Raw genomic sequence first — 24744 nt, 5'->3', positions numbered from 1 at the left:
GTTTGGTATTGGCAGGCTGTTTTAGTAACAGACAGAAGACTTGCTTTCCTTCACAGTGAGAAGTATGCGAAAGTGACACAAGTACTTATTAAGTGGAGGGAAAGTGCCTGGACAGAGAAAAGAGAGGAGTTCAGAGTACTTATGCTTGTTAGAGGCAAGGGTGCTACTGGCATTATGCCAATCACCATGGGCATGAAAAGCCATCTTGGAGGCTCCTGCAGCTGCTTGTGCTGGACATCCACCAGCGATTCTCTCGGTGTGCTACAGTCATATACGTTTAGGGGAAAGGTGATGGACCCTGAAGTAACACCGTAATGTTAGGAAAGGGAGAAGTGTGTTTGCTATGGCTCTGAAACAAGGCTGTGACGTTCAGGACTAATGGAGCCCGTAAACTGAGGATGGGTGTTTACACATGAGACTGCTGACATTGCATACTACCACCTTCCAAAGATATCTAGTGCTTTTGCACCCTGTCGTTAGCAGCTCATTAACAACCAACCACCACCTGACGCCTGGTAATTAAATAAGCGTCCTGTAGCAACAATCTAAATTACAGCAGTGCAGGAAAGCTCACAGGATGAAGAGTGGATGTGCTGGCCTCTAAAAATTCTGTATTTTGGGATGTAGCTAATTTAAGAGAAATGCAATTATGTGTATGTCTCATCCAGTTCAAATACACAGTGCAGGATGACCTGACATTTTCCAAATTTGATACTAACAATCATTGAAATACAGTTTGAGGAACAGCATTTTGACAGACTTATTTTCTATTTTTGTCTAAAATAGAAGTCTTCACTATAGGTTTTCTTGGGATTTGAGGATGGCAGTATCCTATCTGGCTGTGAGAGTAGGTACTTACAGTAAAAAGTTCACATCAGATGAATAGATTTTAGTGAGGTCAGGAAATACCTTGAGTCCAGTATTAAAAATACCACTGAAACAGAGAAGATGGAGAGAGAATTATATGTAGTGGATCACAGCGAACATTTATGTATTACAGACATTTAATGGATCAGAAGAATAGCAAAGTTGCCAATTAATTTCTAAAAGATTTCCTTGCAAACGCAGTCAAAGTTCCAGCCCCTAGTATAGCTGGTTTTTTGTCCTTAAAATAAAGCAGTAGGGAAAAACATTACAACCAGTTACAAAATGAAATGCAAATAAGTGAGTATTGTGTAAAGAACTTAGAGAGATGCCTGTGAGGCCAACTACTTGCAGTGCTAAATACTTACAGGTATTTCAGTAGTGGAAGGTTCTTAAAGGCATCTGGATCTATGTAATCCAAGTTTCTAAGATTTCGAATTTCACTGCAAGAAAAAAAAGAGGGATGGGGGGAATGTTACCACAACAATAACTAATATTGATGTATTTACTATAACAGAAAACATTTAACAAAAATGTTAAATTTCAGCGAAATAATTCCAGAAAAATTTGACACCTGGTTATAAATCTTCAGACATTGCCCTATGGCTCTTTGAGAACATAGGAACAGTACTTTGTCTGTAGATTTGAGTAAAAAGAGGAAAACTTAAAGGAAGAAAAATTAAAAACAGTAATACATTTTGCATAAAGAAACATTAGTGCCACTGTCACTATTGCTGAGTAAACCTCCTACCTGGTAACTTAATTTGAGTGTCTGCATGATTAATATTCTTCAACATAGTTTTAACATTTTTTAAAACACATTAAATAAATATAAAGGCAGTGTCTTCCCTAGGGAAGTAAGAGTGGGATTTCCATGTGTGAATTTATATATTATTTATATAATTAATATTGCAGCACCCAGAATTGCAGCTGGACTGAAAGGAACCCTTGGAAAACTAAGGCTGTGAGAAATATAATTTAAATTAGCTTCTCTTTTTCTCCTTAATTTGGTCTGTATCACAGATGCTTTTTGCTGTTCTTCTCTTCCAATCAGAGTCATGTATCCCATGAATGACCAGTCTCAGGACAGCTCTCAGACTCTCAAGACATCTTGTTACTTACATAGAGAAATTTTACAGAAGACAAGTATGTGTGGCATGGTGGTGCAGATTCTGTGAGCGATATTCTAGTCTTACATCAGTCCAAAAAGAGGTGGTACTCAGTACAGACACAGTAGAATCTGGTAGTGTTTAATTTGTCATGCCCTAATATCAAGTAACCCAAGCACACAATAAAGCTAGCCAAACATTCTGAGAAATAAAGTGGGAAAAGAGACATCAGACAATTGATATATCAACAAGTGGAAGACTTTACCCTCTCTATATTCTGCTATACTGAGGAATAGTTTCTGCTCCATCTTTCAAGCCTTCTGTTCTTACTGCATTTACTTTTTGAGGAGTCAAGGGTTAACATTCTACTTGCATGTTAAACTGAAGTAGTTAATAGCCATGCTACTGCTATTATAGTGCTGAGCATTCTTCATGTCTGTTAACTTCTTTAACAGTATTGTTTTTGTTATTATAAGAAATCTATGACGGTCTCTTGTTTCTCTCAAATTACTTTAATAGTTATGTAGCAATCATACTCCCAACAGTGGAATTTTCTCCATAAACTTTTATATGTTTTTTCCATCACTGCTACATTTAAAAAAACTGAAGTCAGGATCTTCTTGGCTACACACTCCTTTGTTGTGGACCAAATGTATTGCAGGGAGAGATCAACATTCAGTCTGGAAATGGGTAATACATTGGAGTGCCACAGAGTCATCAGGTTTTGCTATTCATAGTACTCTGCATAAATGATTTGGATGAGGGTATTGAAAGTAAGAATTTGAAATCTGCAGATGGTACTAAAATTGGGAGCACAAAATCATTAAATGAGATTCAATCAGATTTTGTTAAGTAACTAGGCTAAGAGAGAGCAAGTGCTGGTTGACAAAGGGAAATGAAAAATGAGAGTAAAAGATTCAGAATTGCCAGATGAGACAGTTGGCCCCATACTCAGAGAAAAGCTCAAAGAACTCAAGTAAATCATTACATACAATAAAGAATGGCAAAAGTCTTATGCCCTTGCTGTTTCTGTTTCTCAAATTGGTGGTGCTGGGATTAGTGAAGAAATGTGCTTTAAAATATAATGTAATTATACTTGTATTTCATCCTATACATTGTATTCAGGAGGTTTCTTATGGTCCAAAAGGGAGGGAGGAAAAGGCTTATTGTGGCAGGTGCTACATAAATCAAGAGCAGGCAACCAGTTGCCTAGAGGTCTCTTTTGAAAATTGATGAGAAAGTGGATGAGAGAGGAGAAAAAAAAAAAAAAAAGTGATTTGACATGGTGAATATTAATCTTAAGAAAAAGCTAGGAGAGAAATCCAGTTTTTTCTACTCCTAGTCCAGGCAAATATGACTGGCTAAATATCTGGCCTCTCATATCATATACATAGAATCATAGAATCACAAGGTTGGAAAGGACCTACAAGATCATCTAGTCCAACCATCCTCCTCTTGCCATTACTACCATGAGCTACTAAACCAATATCTCGTAGCTCCTCATCCAGATACCTCTTGAACACTGCCAGGGATAAAATGGAAAAGATACCAGGGATGAAATGAAAAAGGTGCCAGGGATACATGAAAAAGAGACAACTTTAAAGTCAGATCCATCCGTGAAACTGTTGTCATATATCTTAGTACTGAAAAGAATCTTCCCTGAAATCTCAGATTTAAAGGATATCTGTAGCTTCATCAGTACTGGAACCTATGAAATGAGCTCATAAGGAGGAAAGGTATTTTAATAGTTCTAATCACATCAGTTAACAACATAATGATACACAAGATGGATTTTGAAATTTATTTTACATGAGTCAGTCATGAGTAGTATGTCCAGAGGTGCCAAACTGTTATAAGACAGCAGTATTCAAATTGTAATCAAAAGACTGTTTTGGCTTAAATATTACTTCTAAAGGATCCAAAAAAAAACCCAAGAAAAGTAAGCTGAGAGGTGCAGATGATACGACAGAAGGAAGGGATGCCATACAAAGGGACCTGAACAAGCTTGAGAAGTGAACCTAATAACCTTCAGTAGCGTCAAGTCTAAGATGTTGTTGCTCTTGCATTGAGGTAACCCCCAATATGTATACAGAATGGGAGAAGAACTCCTTGAGAAGTAGCCCTGAGAAGGACTTGGAGATCCTGGTGGGTAAAAAGCTGGATGTGAGCTAGCAGTGTGCTCTTGCAGCCCGGAAGGCCAACAGTACCTTGTGTTGCATCAAAAGAAGGTGAAGGAGGAGACTGTCACTCTCTGCTCTCTTCTTGTAAGGCTCCACTTGAAGTACTGCATCCAGGCCTGGGGATGCCTGTTCAGGAAGGATGCAGAGCTGTTGGAACAGGTTCAGAGGAGGGCCATGAAAACGATCAGAGGGCTGGAGTGCCCCTCCTACAAAGACAGGCTGAGGGAGCTGGGATCATTCAGCCTGGAAAAGACAAGGCTCTGGGCCTTCCAGTACTTAAAAGGAGCTTGTAAATTGGAAGGAGACAGACTTTTTACATGGTCAGAGAGTGACAGGACCAGGGAAAATGGTTTTAAGCTAAAAGAGGGGTGATTTAGGTTAGGTGTCATGGAGAAATTATTTATTCAGAGGGTGGTGAGACACTGGCATAGTTTGCCCAGAGAAGCTGTGGATGTCCCATCCCTGGAGGCATTTAAGGCCAAGTTGGGTAAGCCCTGAGCAACTTGATCTAGTGCACAATTAAGTAGTTTGCAACCCTGTTTGAGACATAGGGGCTGCAACTAGATGTTCTTTGAGGTCCCTTTCAACTCAAGCAATTCTATGATTCAGTAGATTCATTAGATGGAGTTTGCAGGTTTATCAGTGAACCGTGCTGAATCAGTGAATTGAAAAGACTGAATCTCACAGATTTGGAAACCTTATGTGACTTTTGAAATAGAAATTTGGCATGCTATATAAATACAACCTAATCTTAGCATGGTAGGCTTAAATTCTGTAACCAGCAGCAATGTAAAAATTCTGACTGCTTCTGGGCACAAAACATTTAGAGGTATAGAAAACTAAGATGTTTTATAGGCATCTTGCTGAATATTTATGCAGAAAGGTGAAAGGTGCCTTGAAAAAACGTTTCACTGCACAATCCGAACTAAAATTACATCACTTAGAGATGCTAAGAAGAAAGAATGCTGCTGCTATCTACTGCTTCCTACCATGGAGATAACAAAATAATTGGTGTAACACTTACAGAAATACTTAGTTTACAAAATATTCATCTTCTGCTTTATTTTTATTTTTGAAGCATAGAAAACCTTTTAAAATTGGCTTATGTATGATGTAAATACAATCAATTTTTGGAATCGTATTTCTGTCACTTGGACTAGTAATTAAAAATGAGCTAGCTTCACAATCAAAAACTTTACTGGCCATGAATTGGACCTGAGTTTTGCTTTTTAAAGAAATTACTTTAAAAACCTTAAAGTGGTAGGAACAGACATGCAGAGAAAATTACTTAGTGATGCACTTAAAATCCTTTGTCAGTATTCATAAATAACAATAAATAGTGTGTTTAGGGATATACATAAATATTTAGTTCCAAATGAAAATGAATCTTATATGAAACTAATAATTATTCAAATATTACTGTGATGAATTAATGAGCCATACGTGTGCAAGGCAAACTCTAGAAAGGTCAGTCAGCTACTTCATATATTGTATACATTTAGTAATATTAAAAAACAAAACTATTCATGTAAGTGACTTCTAAGATTTGTTTACCAGATGTACCTTGCGGTACTGAAACATCCCTGAGTGTAGTTCAAGACCAGAACCTAGATAGTCTAAAGCTGGCCAGAGTATCAATAAAAACCCACTATGTTTGATATGTATGAATAGTAAGGATATCTAGACCAGCAATTCTAAAACATTTTAAATCAGCTGCTTTGTTTTTCTTGTAATAACTTGTGAGTCCTCCCTGCTTCCTTAGATTTATTTTGCTTATGACTTCCCTGGTCTCCCTTACTTGTCTGTGTTTTACCCTCCTCCTGCAGTCAAGATGCAGTCCCACTAAGAGCAGCTCTCCATTGCTTTCCATCTGCACACACCTGTCAAGTTTTGGCACTGCTAGCACTAGAAAATTGGTTCAGGCTGTAGCCAGTCTATCCCCTACCTGCATCAGCTTTTAAGATTTTTCTACACAGCACTTGTTTCAGTGTCCTACAATTCACAGCAGGTATATAACACTCCCTTTCATTCGGGTTCCTATTAGGGCCAGCTCTTCAGTCTTCCTCTCCAGTTACCCCTCAGACATTGCCATAAAACCACCTCTCCTTTCTGCAGTCTCATATCCCAAGACCTGGCTCCATGGCTGTCCATGCGAGGAAGTGCCCCAGCACCCACTCTGCACAGAGATGTGGAGTAGTCCCTCCAGCTCTTGAAGTGATGCTGCATATACGAAGGTAAGCCACTTGATCCACAATTTTTGGCTGTATTCCCACACCCTCTAAGGGCTTCTCACATGGTTGTTCAAGAGGATAAAGTGTTTGGAGTATGGAGGAGTGGGGAGAAATGAGGGAGAGAGGAGAGTGAGCAGAGATACAGAGGGGTTGAAAAGAAAGAGTGAATATTCCTTACCTAAGAGTGTTTTCCTGGGAAGCCAAGACCTAGTTACAAAAGCTCCTTAATCTAACGCCATCAAGTTGAAGCTTGCTAGCAAGATTACACAGAGACATAGACTTTTTTGAGTTTGCATCTAGAAAGCACGGTTTTGTCAATGTATGTGAAAGACAGTCCTGAATTGGAAAACACGATAAATTTGTCTCACAAACATACTTAGAAACAGTAATGACAAAAACAAGGAGCTAGAATACATTGTGAGATCAACTTAACATAACTGAGGAAAACATCAATACAAAGTCTTAGCTTTGATTTTAACCTTATAGTATAGTCTGAATTTTACTGTGACTTACAATTGAAATGAGATCCAGCTCATTAAATTGCAGGAGGTGACCTGTACCCTGACTTTGAAAAATTTGCTCAGCACTCAAGAGGTTTAAGCTTGTATAAATACAAAATATGCTCAGAGATTTCTCTTAGGGTAACAGGAGATGTAAAAGCTGCATACATGCAGAAAGTCAGGGTGGAGGCACATAGGCAGAACTGAATGTGGACCAGAAAAAATGGAGTGCTGAAGTTCAAGTCTGAGGCACACCAGTAGGCTTGGCAGACAGAATGGTGATGAACACAGGATGCCTATTCATATGACGTTTGACTCAAGCCAAAGTGATTAGTGCTTTCCTTCCATAAACACTAAATTTTCTTATAAGAAGTCCTGTAGAAAAACAAATGTTTTCAAAATTAAACTGTATGTATAAGTTTAAATTGGGGTAAAAAAGATTATTTACATAAAACTGTACTCTATGAAAACTCCATGAAAAATTGATTCTGTGAAAGCTAAGCTCTGTGAAATGACTTATTTTCAAAACTGTTAGTTACTTCAGACTTCTTTAAAACAACCTGTGATAATCTTTATCCGGCAATAATACTTTCAAAATAACTATGTAAGTGGAGAACATTAAATAAATGTGCAGCACAACATAACATTTATCCCCGAATAATCTTGTTGTTTGGAAAGTAAATTAAACCCATCAACAAAAAGCGTTAACAAATCAGACTAGTTATGGAAACAATTCAGAAAAACTCTGAAATCTATAAATAGCTTTCTCTTCTAGCTTATATGCAACTGCCTAGTTTGCCAGATGTTTGGGTATTCTCTGATTAAATAACATGCGTGCCTTACGTCCAAACAGATTTTTAAAAGTGTATGCTTTTCAGTAGTAGAGATAGCCCTTAATGGGCTAGTGAATATTTGGGCTTTGCCTATAGCTTTCGTCAGTAAAGAGTTCCAGTGTCTTGTCTTGAGAAGTTGTACTGATTCTTTCATAGGAAAAACAAAAAACCATAACTTGTTTGTCTATTCGTGCTTTCTGTGTGGTATTTCCTTGTGAGAAATATAAGGAGTCCTTCATTAAACCTAAATAACTAAAGCAAAACCCTCTCCCCGCCAGCCCTCCTGAAGAGCCTGTGCCATATGTGCAGTAGATGTAGATGCCATTGAGCTCCACTGACTCATACACAGGCTGCAGAATGGCGCGTTGCAGGCTGTGGGTGATAGTGTGGTGGTATCAAGACTTGTTGGTGTGCTTTGGCCTGACTTTTGGAAGAGAGGGAGGGGCTGTGACACAGAGGCATGCAGATTGCATGACACACCATGACATACCACAACAACATAATGGGTCTCTCAAGTGTATGCATATGATTAAATATGCTTTGGAAGGCCTATATGGCAGATGTGAATATAATGCCTTACAGCCAGCCAGTTGGGTTCTCCACTCTGAAGCATTCTGAAGAATAGCAGGTGGTTTCAAGAAGAGCCTTCATGTGCTAGAGGAGGCCCTAACAACACCATAGCTCCATCCACCAGTCCTTTAAAATAGTCACACACTTCAAAATGCACAATTTATGGAAACACAGTTTATATTCAAAAGCTTAAACTATATAACCCTTTGAAGGAGAGCATCTTTGTGTTATTAGTTAATATCCTGAGGGATATTTTTCTAGTGCAATTACTTTGATTGTAACATAGAGGCAATAGAAGGTTCTGCAATGAAATTAGATGACCCAAGAGCATTATATGATCTTCAGTTTCTAAAAAGGTGAACCACAAGACAACTACCACATGAGTAATATATGGTGTATTTTGCCAAATACTTAATTCACTGTTTATAAAACATGATGCCAGAAAGTGTTTCATTGAAAGTTCATTTTTGTTAAACAAGAAATCTTAAAGACACAACAACTGTGAATCAGGAAGGGAAAATATGAGGTAGACAGCCCTGGAAAAAGTACCTACAGAAGGGACTGCATTCAAAGCAAAGACAAATACTATTATTAGACCAAAGCCTTCCAGTGAAGAATTTCAGCAATATTATAGGAAGATTGTAGACTTTGCTCCTAGTTTTATTTATCAGGTATTCTTAGGGGAAGCACTTCAATTTTCTGGTATTACTTGCTCCCTATATATAACAACAGTAATGATACTATCCCCTTTATTTTTATTAACATTTCCATTTCGCAGTGTATAAAATAAAAGGAGAAAAAGTATACAAAATAGAACAGTGTTAAGAGACCATTTAGTTCAATTTCTATCTCTGAGTAAAGTTTCAATAGATTTTCTGATTATACAGCCTTGAAGGAGGAAACTCCTATGAAGGCAAATATAGTGTTTATTTATGCCAACCATAAGAAAGTTTTCTTAAGCTTTTCCCTGATCTGATTTTATTATAAGTATTGCTTTGTCAAACAACAATGAAAAATGGATTGTAGTTTCATCCCTCAAAACACACTTATATACGTTTAAGATATATCTCCCTGTGTCATCTTTTTTCTTGAACACAAAAGTCTTTCAGAAGTTTTCTGCACTCATGGTTTCCCATGGAATCTCTACAAACAAAAAGCTTCTCTGAAGAATGCCAAACTATAACTCATCTGAAATTACTGATACTGGCATGCTTTCCATGCCCTGATTTGAATCAGTAGTGGAAACATGGAAGAGTGCCAGATACAAGATGGATCCTATGAAACCCTATTCAATTAATTACCTTCTTATTGCACTGGGTAATGCTGAATGATGGTAACTCTCCAAACGCAGCTATTCTACCAATCTGTTTATCTGCTCTAGTACCATTCTAGCTAGGTCTTGTTCTGTAAGCCTTCTTGTAGTTACTATCACAAGATATAATGCCAAAAACCTTAGTACTGTAATTTTGACACCTTCCTTTTGCAGAGGAAATTAGATGGCCTGACCTGATTTGTTAGTAAATCCATGTAGTTGTAATATTTTTTTATAATATTCTAGGTGCTTACAGACAATTGGTTTGATTACTAGTTCCAGGTTTTTTGTCAGGATTTGAAGATAAGCTACCTCCTTTGCAGATTCTTTTAAAAGACAGACCTAATTTTTGCCATTTTCTGCTACCTCATTCATCCTCTGCAAGCTCTCAAGGATATCTGAGTGTTTCAAACAGGTCTTTAAACATCCTAATGTTATTGTTATCTGACACAATCTGAAAATAATAAGTAAGAATGAATGAAGAAGAGGTTGAAGAATACTAAGTTGGTTCCTCTTCCCTTTGTCCTTGATTTTATTTGATCTTTTGGTTGATCTTTTAGTTGATTTTTTGGTGAGAACTGATATGAACAACAACAAAAACCATAAAGACACTTCCCAGAAGCCTTTGTCCATAACATTCCCGTTCCTTTTGATAAGTAAATACTTCATTTTACTATTAGTACACTTCTAGAACAATTACTTTTTACTCTTCGTGTCTCTAATTAGGGCCATCTTCCTCTGTGCTTTTGCTCTTCTGATTTTATTTCTAATGGTTATGTTACTCTTTTATACTTCTCGTAATTTGACAGAATTAATTCTGAGCTACCAGTTTATTTAAACTTGACATTGAGTGAGAGCTTGTATGTTGTAGAGAAAGGAAATAAGAAAAGGAATATTTAGCTACAAAGGAGAAAGGAACGACAATTCATACATCAACATACATGTTACTCCACATACCCTCAAATGTATTTTATCACTGCATTCATTTATTTACATACATTTATTTAATTACAGTACTTACATGTGAGTGACTTTACTTAAGCTGTTGAAGGAGTGGGCCTCCAGACTCTGAAGTGTTTCATCTATGGAGATATAACTAAAAACCAGCAAACAGAAAAAGAAAAAAGTCACAGACCTCAACAAACCGTGGCCAGTGCCCAGCAGGCCACTTTTTCTCCTCATCCTGTGCCACCTGCCATGGGAAGCAGCACTGATGGTGTCAGGCAGAGGAGCTTTTAACAGACTTAGATTTGCTGTACTACCACTAAATCACAACTGCACAACAGTGCAATTAAGCAGCAAATACAAAGATTTCACATTTCAGAATTTTTTATTTCCTTTTCCCAATTAAGATCACTTTGGTGTTCTCCAAGACCTAGCTGTCAAGTAAATTGGCAGATTTATGTATATCCAAGAAAAAAAAAGGAAGAACAGACACAAATTTGGATCTGTGGTTATCACTGCAGCAACTGTCACAAATTCTCTGTCATCAGAGCAAGTAATACTTTGCTGCTGTTGAGGGAAAAAAATATGCTGTCACATGAATTTGGAAAGAATTTTTAGCTACAAAGAGAACATCATAAAGAGAATAAAGAGTAATGTGGCACCAAAGCAAAGCAAAAAAAAAAAAAAAAAAAACAAGCTTAAGAAATACTTATTTACATACAGTAAAACTGAGTAGCACTTACACTGATAGTGAATGGCTGAATATGAGAAACTGGCCCTACAGAGTCTCCCCATCACTACTATGAAGATGATAGTGAAATTAGTCTGTTGAAGGTTTTGAAGTGTGAGTAAAGTTGCAATACAGCTAGCAAATGCAAATATTCAGAGTTATATTGACATTAACTACTTGGGTTACATCACCTAATTATGTCATTCAAAATATCTCTTAGTTTGAAAATTGATCAGAACTGGAATAACACTTAAATGCTTTATTCCTGTGCTAGATTTACTTTTTCTAATTATATTAAATATCATATTTCTAATGTAGAGATCTTTTAAAATAATAATTAAAATATTGACAGTATTATCAGTAGTAATAGTAAATAGGAAATATAAATACAATCTTTTAAATCAGGAGGACTTTGTCATGCAAGAAATTACAGATCAGATTCTTTTTTGTTGTTGTTGAAATCATATAGAAGTTAATATTTAACTTCTTTCAATGGATATTTTAAAAATAACTAAAATGTTTAAAAAAATTGGAAACAATAGTCTGTGATCAGCTTGTGCAATGACAACCAGAAGATGACTAATACCATTAATTGTTCCAGTGGAATTTATGTCCTGTCTATGCTGAAGCAAGGCAGAACTAATTTCAACTTTTCTAACAGGAGATCTACTTTTTATTGGTAATTGAAGATGTATTCAGCACTATTTGAAAAGATATCAGGAAAGTAACTAGTCAAGATTGTACAACCAGCAGATTCTCTTCTCTCAGTAATATTATTTCCAAAAAGCCATTTGGCTCTTCCGAAACGAAGGAAGAAAATAAAAGAAAGTACTTCCAGGCTGTAGCTCTGTGATTGAATATTGCAGAATTAGATGTTTACTCAAGGTGTTTTAATTTTATCCTCCTGTAAGCACTAAATATCTACCGCTCAAGAAATTGTAGTTCCGCTCTTCACAGAAAAATGAATTATTTAATTTTAGCAGAGTCTGTATTTTAACATACCAAAAGATAGGTAGTGTGTAGCAAACAGCTATATATAAATCAGCTTGACAGAAAATTAAATGAGAACCAGAGGACAAGCAAACATCACGTCCTCATGCCAAGCAGCTGGTTCTCAGAATTAGAGAGCACTTTTTGTGTGCCCCATAGTATGATGGCAGTACCAGGTAGGCAAGGGCCTATCTGTCATGTATGAGAGGAGACATCTTTCAGCCCTCCAGCCACCATTTCCACGTGTCCAATTTGTACTGTACTGGCTGGCTTGGAGCTGCCTGAGTTACAGTTTTACATCTCAAACTTGCAGGGTGAAAGTAGGAAGGAAATAGCATATTTTCTTGGCATGTTGACCTCTGCTTTTCTGCTTTGCAATTGTTTACATTAATTAGATGACATCATCACTGATTATATGAGTAGTTTTATTTGCTTTACTGTCACCTGGATCAGTGCTCAACAAACATGCACAAACATTCAATCTCTTCTGAGAAAGAGGGCATAATGGTGCTTAAATATTTACTCTGCAACTGTTCAGAGTGCTTCTGCACTAGCCAGTGCCTTGGTTAATGAACACATCATACAACACATTTGAATATAAGAAATAAAAATCACAGCAATCATAACCAGAAGATGTTACACTGGGAAGAGACAGAAAGTGTGTTTAAATTCCCATTTTTAAGGCATAACTAAGCCTTGCCTCCCCGTGCCAGCTGTGTCTTACTTGCAGGTTTCCAGAATGCCTCTGACATCCACTATGAATGTAGTGCCAACCTAAACACCAAATTCACAACTTCTCTTTTGAAGAAGGTCTGTTTACAGATGAATAGCTTTTTTATCACCATTGCCCATTCCAAAAAACCCGAGAATTCAGGACTTCAAACAGACAGCATTTGGCAGTAACCACAAGGACCTCTCACTGTTCTTCATTCTCCCTTTCTCCACCTTCCTTTTCTTTTTCTGGCTTCAACACCCTCTGTCCTGTGCTGCAGAGAATCAGTGTGCACAGGTTGTGAAACCACGCTGTGTTGCATAGACAGATACAAAGCACAAGAGAAATGTTATGCTCTGCATAGGGCTGCTAGCTTGTATGGAGAAGCTGTGGAAAAAACTGCTTGGGAAGCTACATATCAGGTGTCCATGAGGTACTCACAGATGTGACACAAAGCATTACCAATGTCCTCTTTAGCTCCTCAGAGCCCAGGAAAAGGTTCTCTATCTTTGACCTTAAAAGTACTATATGTTCAGCCTGTTCAAAGTCAGAAGGGACAAAGTACTTCTATCAAGATTTTTCAACTTTAATGAATTTCAAATACATCTGAATACCTTATAAAACATCTTTTAAAATGTTGTTATTGCCAGAATGAAGCATATGCACCTGAGTGCATTGATGCGTTTCTGATAGGAATTAGCTTTGCACTTGAGCATTTCATTGAAATACTTTTGTTTCATTCCTGTGGCAAAGCAGCAAAGGGAAACAAATCTCTACTTCTGACTATTGAGAGTACACAGATACGCATGAACTTAAGAACATACTAGCTCTAAAATTCTTGTTTAAACAAGGTTCATAAAGAGTCCAACTTCATTTCTATTCAATATAGAGGGAAAAAAAGGCTTATTCGTGCAAACTATATAGGGAAAATCATATAGCAAAAGAAAGGAGTGTATTTGGAGTAGTAAATACTGTCTCTATTATTTTACTGAAAGTTCAGAACACCAGGCTGGATAAAGCCCTGAGCAACTTGGTTTGACTTCATACTTGGCAGAACTTTGAGCAGGTGGTTGGACTAGAGGCTTCCTGAGGTCCCTTCCAAATTACTAACTGTGTTTCTAAGGAGTGAACCGGGAGATGTCGGAGAAGTTCTCTGCATCAGTTAGCCATAGTATGCCTTCCTACAGACTGTTTAGTTTAAACAATTGGATAATTACTCACAGATCTAAATTTTTGATAAAGCGGTAAAAGAATATCAGAAATAGAACTTACATTCTAGAGATGTTGGGGAGATTGGAAAATGCTTCACTGGGAATTGTTCTTAGATGGGTCTCCATAAACCTCCTATAGAAATAAAAGTTCGCCAGTTAATATTCTCTGTTAAGTACAATTTAATATTAAATAGTCATATACAACTCCAGCTCTGCTCCAATAATTCTGTTCTTATCTTCTCTTTTCCCAGCTTTTCCATCCACACATTATTCCTACTCCTGTTTCATTATACATCCTGGTTTTCTCGGTGTGCTCACCAGCCAAAATTCAAGTAAAGAGCAACTATATGTTATCTCCATAAAATTCCCTATATGCTTTGTAGTAAATACACCATTTTTATAAACATCTGATGTGTGGATGGTAGGTACGTTGTTATTTCTTAAGTGCAGATAAGGCTGCACTCCAGGAGAGAATAGAAATACGTATCTCACCTGTCTGCAGATTTCAGAAAAACAGGCAATATTTAAGGGAGACATATGTTAACAGCCAAGTTCTTAACAAAATTAATTCCCAGCAGACTGACTGTTCCAATAAAGAGGAGGAAATGCTTTAGAAAATTAGCCTATAATATCTTTTGACTTACAGTTACAACCGATCATTGCTGAATGAGGTCATTTTTTGTTTTCCAGTACATCTGGGAATATACTTGCATAATATACAGTCAACTAACAGTCTGAAGAGTAGCCAAGAACAAACGATAGTCATTTCCCACAGCTTCTCCCAAGAACAACTTTGTACGAAATAAGTGAATAAACATTAATAATGTTTTCTGTTTTCTTCTTATATATGTAACGTGTACATGTATACATGTTACATGCATATGCAAAGAAAACCTAAAGGTTATTTATCCAAAGTGAGTTGATGTTTCTCCTAAATTTAGTACCTCAGCTTCCACAAGCTCCTGACTAGGGGAACATCTGCTTGTCCAGGGGTACACTGCCCTATGCCCCTGCACCCTTAGCACCTTGACATCCATACCAGTACTCCCCTATCCTTCTTCCTCCTCCACTTGGTAAAACTGGTTCCTCTTAGGATCACAATTCTGGGCAAAATGTTTGCAAAGAATAACCAGCTACAGCCTGCTGACCTCGCTGTTGTGTTTTAACATCTGTCTATATTTACAGTCCTTTTAGGAAATTGAAAATGATGACTGAGAAATTTTTGTTTCAGATAGATTTAAGAAGTATTGAAGCAGAACAATGTGGACAGATCTCAGCAAGCTGGAGAAATGAGCTGAAAGAAATCTCACAAACATCAAAAAGGTGAAGCATAAAGTCCTGCTCCTGGAGGGGAAAATCCCAGGAACTAGTATGTGCTGGTGGCCATCCAGCTTGAAAGCAGTGCTGGAGAAAAAGATCTAGGGGTCCTGATAAACACTGAGCTAAGCATGAGCCAGCAGCATGCTCCATAAATAGGGCTAACAGTATCATGGTCTGCACTGGGAAGCTGTCTGAAGGCTCCTCCTGGAGACTGTTAGAACCCAAAAGCCAAGAAAAACATAGGTTAAGCCACGTGCAACTATCTAGGCTTGCTTTTAACCTGTTTTATATCCCTCTGGTCCTCTTCATCTACAAGATGTTGGCTCACAATATCATACTTACCTCTCACACCAATCATCACAGAGATTAGTACTTAATCAGCAATCCCATATCCCAGAAAAGAATTTAAACACTATTGTAAGTCTCCCCCCGATCTGTTTTTAAGTCAAGCATTTAACCTCCATCTTTGCCACATAGTGAACTGAGCTACACATGGGCTAAGGGAGTTCATATTAATCTTTTATTGGCATGCCTGGAATTTACACCTTGTCAGAAAAGAATGGAAATTCTGGACAACGTATATGAAGCCATTGCTATCAAAGTTGCTGTAGTATGAAATGGCTCTACACTTACATCTTCTTAGATAAAGCTTCTGTTATCCCAAAAATAGCACAATGAAGTAACTTAGCCGTATATTCTAACTAAAAAGCTTATGAATTTATTTATAGGTTGGAGCTGAGAGTATCATATTTCTCCATATCTATTTGCTAGAGTTTAAAAATATACCATCATTCAGCAAATATGACAAGAAACCATAGGTGGCACAAGATGTGTGAAGTCTAAGGACAACTAAGTATTAAGAGAAAGAAATCTTAGGCTGATGAATATCAAAGATAGCACACTTCATGACAATAACTTAGTTGTGAAGTGAAATATCTTCAGAGAATGTCAACAAATCTAAAAAAGTCCTAGTTATGGAATACACCTATTACATAAATGATTCGCTAAATAATAGCATATAGAGCACATAGTGACTAAGTAATTGGCGTTAGCTAGCTGCATTTCTTCACTTACTTGCAGAGTTAACAGATAGCTGACTGAGTTCACAGTCAATGCTTATTCAGACCATGAAATGGAGTCGGTGCAATGGCCCTACAGTGAGGTGCAAATTTTTAAGCCGGCCTTTTTGTATAGCCATCTGCAAAGTTCTTGGTGAAGAACCTGTGCACTGATACATTAAAGCAAATTGTAACCCACCTCCTAAAGCAGTTAAAAATTTGCAGAAAAACAGTTAGTCCCTGTTTCCTAGCTGTTAACCTGTGGATTATTGCTAGAAGAATAACACTAACTAGTGGTGTTTAGAAAGCTGTGAGATGAGTAGTTATTCCAAGACTGAAAAGAAGGCAGGTTGAGAAAACTCTCAACCGGAATAGTCTGTTTTGGATCAAAAATGACAGCAATTTAGGTAGAATAGCTTTAGTTTATCCCAATCTAACTGCATAAAATGATGATTGCAAGTTTACCCAGCTGTGCTAATACGATCCTCAAGGTGGAGTGACAAGAGAGTTTGCAATTTAAAGCCTACAGCCAGAATACGAAGGCAGGTCAGGGCTTCCAGCTCCCTAGCCTGCCAGCTTCTGACAGCAGCTCCAGTCTTAACACACAGTGTGAGCAGACGATAAATAATTGAGAATTTATTATATCAATTGCCTATGATTCTTCCTGTCTTGTACGCATTAGAAATTTTCTTTAAACATGCATGTTTTAATTTGCAGTTTAGCAAGTGTGTCCAGTATCTAGCAATCTACAGAATCTTCACTAAGAAAGTAAGCTTTTTTTTCAGACTAAATAGAAGATTCTTCATTTTGAAACACTTGATTTTGAAAATTGAGATTTACCAAACCACTGTTTCTTAGCTATGTTGCTCTTCATTTACTTATCACACCAGTTCAATGGGTCTTAGTGGTCTCACTGTACTTTATATGGACTGTGCGACTTACAATCATTTCCACTGATTAATTTTGTACAATTTATGTACTGGGAATATTTTACTTATTATTAGCAGCCTCTTTATTGCAAGCAACATTTTTAAAGACTATTATATGTCAAAAAATAGGGCTAAACTTGGCTCTCAGTTCTAGGAACATAAATAAATATTATCTTTCCTCTTAACAAGTGATTTTACTTAAGGTTTTGTGAATAGAATTTGGCTCGGTGTCCATCAAAGAAAAATATAGCAGAATACATGTTTATCTCCCTAAATCTTTAAGAGAGGTTACCAATATGTTGCTGAATACACTGTTAGAGAACAGTAGAATATTATCAGTTTTATGTGTGGCTGTGTTCTCAATTTGATTCACTTTTCATATGGGCATTGTTTTAAATTAGTGGCACTACATTAGAGTATGTCAGAATGCATCACATAAACAGATAGAATTTATCATGACCTTGAGGCAACATGATGTGTATGCTGCATTATATTAGCTATCCAGACATGCTCCTTACATAGTACAGTATTCACTTCAGACAGGGAAATAACACGGGTGGTTATACATACTGTACAGAAGACATATGCAAATGATCTCTTCAAGTCTATAGCCAGATCATTCATATCTTTTTAATACAAGTAGGAATAAGCTCAAGAAAAGAAAGAAAGAAAGAAAGAAAATACACATTACTCTTCCATGTGAGAAAAACAGTAACAATAAGAAATTACATATTTAATAGCTCATTTAATATCCTTTTTATATTAACGAAAAGATGACACACATGAGAATGAAAGATCGTTCTTACACTAATTCAAGCACTTCCACTTATTTCTACTTTTATTTTCTCATTCAGGTTGAAAGCTTCAGTAAATAATAAATCTGGAAAAAGGCTTCAGTTTATATTCCATAAAATCTTTCAAAAAGAAGAATCAGAAGTCTGAGGTCATTTCCATTATAAATATGCTATCAAGATTTGAAAAGTTGCAGGAGCAAACAAAACACATTTTTACTAAATGAGTTGTTTTTAAAATAGCAATAGAATATTTCAGTAAAACATTTTAAGTTTTATATGATGGTATTTAGTTTGCATTTCCTCTTTTCACAGGTCTCTGATTTCTAATCTATTTGAAGTTTTAAAATTTTCTTTCTCCTTTGATATTTGCAGCTAAGTTTATCCTGCATGTCCCTGAAAGGCTTCACATTGAATTTATTTTGAAAATGAAACCTGAACAAAACTTGTAAGAAAGACATGAGGCTGCTTGCCCAGAACTTTGTGTTTCTGCTTTCCTCTGCACCAAACATCTGCTAGCCTAGAATGCAGAGTTTCTTAGTCAAGAATCAAGTACTTCAAATATCCAACTAATGACTGAAACACCTCTCTCCTTGATTCCTTTGATCTTCCAAAACAATCTTCAGGAAAGGTTGTTTCCCACAGTTAGCCTAGTTACTCTTCAGTGAGAAAAAAAATAATACTTTATTTTGGTGTTTTTTGTTTGTTTGTTTGTTTATTTTCTTGTTGTTTTGGTTTGTAAAGTACCTAGGCTTTAAAATATTTTATACCTGCACAGGAACAACCCTGTTTCTGACTAACAGGAAGAATTCAGACTTATGCATATTTGCTTCATTTAACAATTCATTTTTAACAATTAATATTTGCTTCATTTTAACCATTTTAACGATTCATTTTAACAATATTTCTTTTTATTATTCTGAAATAAATTCATAGTAGTCTTCCACTGGAGCTAAAACAATGGTGAAAAGGCAAGTCACAACGTGAAATGCACTTAGCTGACCAGAAGACTATTACCACCTAGTGTCTAACCCTAATATTACGTACAACCTGGTAGAACTGTCAAAAAGACTCAAAGCAAGGTAATGCTAAAAGTAGGAAACCACTCAGGAATATGACAGAGGACTGCATAGCTGCTGTCCCACAGTTAAGCTGAAGTCCAAAGGAATGTCATAAACTGTATGTCAAAACTGACACAACCCTGAAAAAACTGAAGAAATGCTAGAGCCATTCAGAACAGAAGTGTCCTGGTTAGCATTCTGTGTGAAAAATAAGTTCTTATAACTGACATATCCTCTTCGTACACACTAAGGTGCATAGGGGTGCTGTCAGAGAGACAAGAATTGATTTCAGGTTCCTTACTTACTAATGTTTAGCAAGCAGAAAATACCAATCTATAATTACAGAACTTGTTCTTGCTCAGTTTGTGATCACTGATTGTTTCTTGCTGGATGTAGGTAAAAAATGAAGACTTCACAGGAAGAGCTGACACTGCTAAAAGTTACTTGCCACTTGCCAGCAAACAAAATGAAAATCAATAGTTTTCAGAACTGTCAGTACTGAAAAAATAATGTGATATAAATGTCTACAAGACAGAGGTTGAGTTCCAGTTGAGATACTGAAACTATCCAAAATAGTGGCAAGGAAGAATTCTGTGAAGATCTGCAGTCACAGAGAAATCTAATGAAGGATATTAGCTGAGTAAAAAACTCCTAAAATATGAAGAAAACAAACAAACAGGAAACTATATAATTGCCTAATGCTTTGTTTGGTATGCTTTTCAGTGTTATGTAAAGGTAACTGGACAAGATGTAAATTAGAACTATTCCTTCACAGTAACATGAAGTGAAGATAACATAGTGAAGATAATGCTTCCATATACATATATATCAAGCAGTAAAAGCTAATAAAATTTGAAAGAACTTAAAGGAAAATTTAAATAGGATATAAATGGGATTATAAATAGTGACTAATGGCAACTAGTTGCAATTTAATTTCTGCCAAATTGAAACTGGTCATTACAAATTACATGCACATGCTCTGCCCAGTTCTAAGGACTTTGTAAGGCCTTTGTGTTTGATTTTATGTATAAACACTAGGACTATCAATCAACTGTACTCGTTTTGAAGATATTTTAATTGTTTTCTCCTTATTTAGAGCAAAGTTGAACAGACAGTAAGTTGGAAATACAATGTATCAGTATGGAAAATGTTAAGATAAAAAAACGTCCAAACTTCTAAAAATAATCTAAGAATTTGTTTTGCAGAGGAAGTTTTTTCCAAGCTGACAAGCATATTCATAAAATGAGTTCTGATCAAAACTGGGAGACAACTTTGAAATTATCAGCTTATTTCAGTTTATGATATCCTACAATATTACTCAAAGGAAATTGTCAATGAACTTCATGGTACACCAGGTACTTAGAAATCCAGTATCTAACTGCTGTTTCTGCATCAAATGAAGAAAGTAGAAGTCAACTTAAGTACATGATGGAATATCCCGTATGAATATAAAACACAGCATAGACGTGAATTTACTAATTGGCTGTATTTCTGACAAGATTTTTGCTTAACCTTTTGCAATATCTGGATATTCTGTATGTACTACTTTAAAACTCCACTCTTCTTGAAAACAGAATGTTTTAGTTGAAGTTGGTTTATTTTTCAAATAACACTAAGCTGTTTCCATGTGTAAAAGTATTTAACTATTTCTGAAGTCCAAGCCAGACATGGGCTTTCTTAAAATAATTGATTACTTTTCTACCAAATATCGTTAAACACACCAAATTCATTAAAATATCAGTTGTCTTCCAGGCTGTCATTTAAATAATTTTATGCACCTGGTACAACATAACATGCTTCCAAAATACTGCATTTTACATAAATCTGTGCTTTTAAAAATTTCTTTCAAATCTCATTCATGTTATTAAATTTGGCTACATATTTTTCTTTAAAAGGCATAACATCCTGTGATCCCACCACCTTAGTGGAAATAAGTAAATATAGTAACGTTGCACTTGACAAGAGTAAGTCATAAAAAAAACCATGGTCTCAGGGTTCTTGAAATTATTTTCAAACGATGCACTGCTTTGCAACACACACACACATCTCAACTACTAAATGAAGAATAGGAATGAGTGAGAGTAGGTGACAAGAAAGACTAGAATAGTCTAGACTTGAAGTAAAGCCCCCCTCCCCTCCCACCCCATTTGTTATCATTCCTTGCATCACTCTTGAATCTTTGCATCATTTAGACTTCCCTTGTAATGGCATGGAACTACAGCCAATGCTAGGAACCGTTCAAGCGCAAAACAAAGAACAAAGAATTCCTATTCTGAGTAGAAATAATCATTATCTCAGTATGCTTTAATTATATATGTAGTTTGCTTAACGCAAAAGCAGAGAGACTACAAATGATTATTTTGTAGATGTGAAGAAGAGGCTTATTTAAATGACAGTGCTACATGTAATTACAAAAGACAAGGGAAATTTGGCAGTAGAAACTCATTTTCGTCTTTTCATTGTCTAAAGTGAAAATTAGTTGTGATCATCTCAATAGGTTTTTACACCTCAACTTGAAACCTCTAACTTCAGAAATATTTCAGGAGACGTTTAACAGTTTGATTCTGTAAGTGGTACAGTTCACTGAATCTTGAATTGCTGCTGCAGTCAGTTTTCATTACACTGTTTTCTTTTAACATTAAATTTCCAACTCATTCCTCTTCAGAAGAGCACAACAGCTTTCTCCTGAGGAACAGAGTTTATTGATATAAATCTAAAAGGAAAGGAAAAGCTTAAAGATTAGAAAATGCTGTAACTATTTTGGAGATGTTTATGGAGTATTTTGCTGAAAGCTAAGAATAGTATGTTTTCTGTTGGTATCAGTTAAGAAGGCAAATTTTCTTTCATACGGATGTTTTATGTATTTGCAAAATCAATATGGGTTTGGTACGTACCATAACATGCATTTACAGAATCTGAACACAGCCTTTAAAAAAGGAGTGTTTATATTTTGAAAACAGGATCATTTCAGGAAGCGTTATAAAGAAATCTAAATGCCTACAATGAAATAATTTCACATGTACTGCGGACAGGCTACTTTCAAGTGCTGATTTACCAAAACAGGAATGAGAAGTACAGCATACAATTTCAGTTCCTCAAAATCTTAAATTCAAACACATATTTTTGTGTTCTACTGGACTCAGCCCTCACACATCCTCAATATTTACAGGATTCACATTAAAGCGTAATGAAAAAAGCCCTAAGAGATAACGTTAGAGACTTCTAATAGCACAGCAGCTTGTCAGCTACATTTATGTGTCTATTAATTTGTACCCATTATTTTAAGGAGTACAAAAGAAGTCTTATTTTACTCAAGAAATAAAAATATCCATATCTGTAAAAAGCCCACTGTACGCCAGCAGATTTTATTCTACTAACTATTCTGCAGTCCTCCCAGGGCCCTAGTACCTTAATGAAGACAATGAGAAGCAATAATATTTGGGATTCTGGAAAATCCAATGCTCCTGACAGAAGTCAGTAGAGTGATAGCACCTAGAGTGAATTTGTTGCAATTTAAATTTCAACATGGATAATGAGCTGCTGACATATGCTAAAATTATACTAGTTCTCTCTTGATCTCAAGGCAATGTGTGATCTGCCTGGATCTAAAGAGAGCATCAATGATTACTTTTACGGAATTCTTTTGGGTTTTTTTTTGAAATGAAAACAAACATAACAAAAATACAATAATTACCTTTAGTATATCCCCATTTAATGAAAACTGATGTTTTGAATGGCAATCTATAAGAAAGGTTGGGTCACACAGCGTAAGAAGTCTGAGCTATTTTCTGTAATGGATAAGGAGATACTTTAATATGAAGATTGAATAACAGTTTCCTAGAAGTCCTGGCATACGCTTAGTAACATCTGTTCAGAAAGCTTTTTATTGGTCAGCTCACACCCAAATGCTTTGTAAAGACCAAGATGATTTATTCTGGCCAGCTCTGGAGAGGCACTACCTGGTACTGTGTGCCCCTCTGCAGCCCACTGCTCCAAAGGGCCCCCTGCCTCACTCCGGCTGTACAGGACAGAGGGCACACTCCAAATACATTTCTAAAGTATCAAGTTGAGAGTCTATTAATGGCCTTAAAAAAAGTTCAAATGGGAATGTGAACTATCAGGAAACCTCAGATGAGGTTTATCTTCTAGAAGAAAGAGAGCAAGAACAGACTGTAATTGCTGCCTACCTTTGTTTCTAATTGGAGGACCACTAAGTGCCTATAATTGCTGCCAGCTGCTCAGCAGAGGTCAAAAAGGCAAAATGAATGTTGGGAATTATTAAGATAGAAATAAAGAACAAAACAGATATAATTGTTTTGCCACTGTATGGATCCTAACTGGAGATGTAGCATATATGACACCTGAAAAAGGATGTTCAAGAGTACATACATATATATGAGCCACCAGTTTTGTTTCCCCAGATCCTCCTGTTAGCCTTAATGGAATGTATGCATGATGTTTGCCTTTTTCAGACATCATGAGCTTCCCTTGCTCACCATGACCTTTGAAAGGTAATAAAAGAGTAGGCTCATAATGTCATTCCTAACTCCCTTGTAAAATAATTCTTAAACTGTTATGCTCTAGGACACTCCAAAGAGTCAGTACACAAAATTTCCCTCAGGAATTAATGAAGTAAGCTACTTTCAACTCAGACCTGTTTATCAGAAAGGAAATTCTTACCAAAACAGTATCAAAATATGCAATATATATATATATATATATATGCAATATGCAAAAATCCCTAATCTTAGAGGCATTTGTAAACAACCAGAAACACTTTAAAATTCAGAAAGATCTCTGAAACCCACTTTTTCTTTTTTTACATACAACAAACATTATGAACACATAGGAAAATTTAAAAAAATGTCCATTATAATACTATTAAGATTTACTAGAGGACTCTTAGAAAAAAAATTACACAGGAATTTACTTCAGAGCTGCTCGAATTTCTACTGAACACAAATACAAATAGTCATTTTTTGTGATGAAGAATGCAAAAAGTCTAGTGGCATAAATATACACAAAGTTCATCTTCTGAGACAAACAATTTATTCCAACTAGTTGCCCTCGGGTAGTTCTGGCACTGTCCTTATGTGCAGTTCAGAGCGTCAAAATTAGAAGCCTGAGTTTCTTGGAGTCAATACAGAGATGTCGGTGCCTCAAGAGTAGCAATTGAAAGTGAAAAATTCAATATCTAAGTGCAATTCTTTGTGCCACACAACAGTAGCCAAAAATCAGAAAAAAATCATGGATTCTCAACCATCTGAACAATTTGTCAAGAGTTGTATGTGACTATAGTTAATATTATTTTAAAACCAATAGGTGATTTTTCTAAACAAAGAAGCAAACAAACAGTGGAATAACAGCTCTAATTATCTGTAGCTATTGGGATGTTTTA

The 24744-nt window shown here is 36.2% G+C and overlaps 1 protein-coding gene across 4 annotated transcripts in view; it reads right to left on the bottom strand.

The window, feature by feature from the left end:
* The window catches only part of TSHR (thyroid stimulating hormone receptor), a 52083-nt gene that overhangs the window by 23416 nt on the left and 3923 nt on the right, over window positions 1-24744 (bottom strand). For 2 of the 4 annotated variants that reach the window (XM_025150837.3, NM_001193588.3), the window contains exons 2-5: window positions 14249-14320; window positions 10621-10695; window positions 1233-1307; window positions 860-934 (exon numbers count right to left, since the gene is read on the bottom strand). In XM_025150837.3, the coding sequence (XP_025006605.2) occupies window positions 860-934; window positions 1233-1307; window positions 10621-10695; window positions 14249-14320 (297 nt within the window). The remainder of the gene's footprint in view (window positions 1-859; window positions 935-1232; window positions 1308-10620; window positions 10696-14248; window positions 14321-24744) is intronic. The other 2 variants (NM_001193589.3, NM_001033850.2) reach the window with 2 other exon arrangements.

The sequence above is a fragment of the Gallus gallus genome, chromosome 5 (genome assembly GCF_016699485.2).
Source record: "Gallus gallus isolate bGalGal1 chromosome 5, bGalGal1.mat.broiler.GRCg7b, whole genome shotgun sequence".
Taxonomy (NCBI): Eukaryota; Metazoa; Chordata; class Aves; order Galliformes; family Phasianidae; genus Gallus; species Gallus gallus.
The sequence above is the reverse complement of the archived record's forward strand: the minus strand, read 5'-3'. Positions and strand labels throughout refer to the sequence as shown.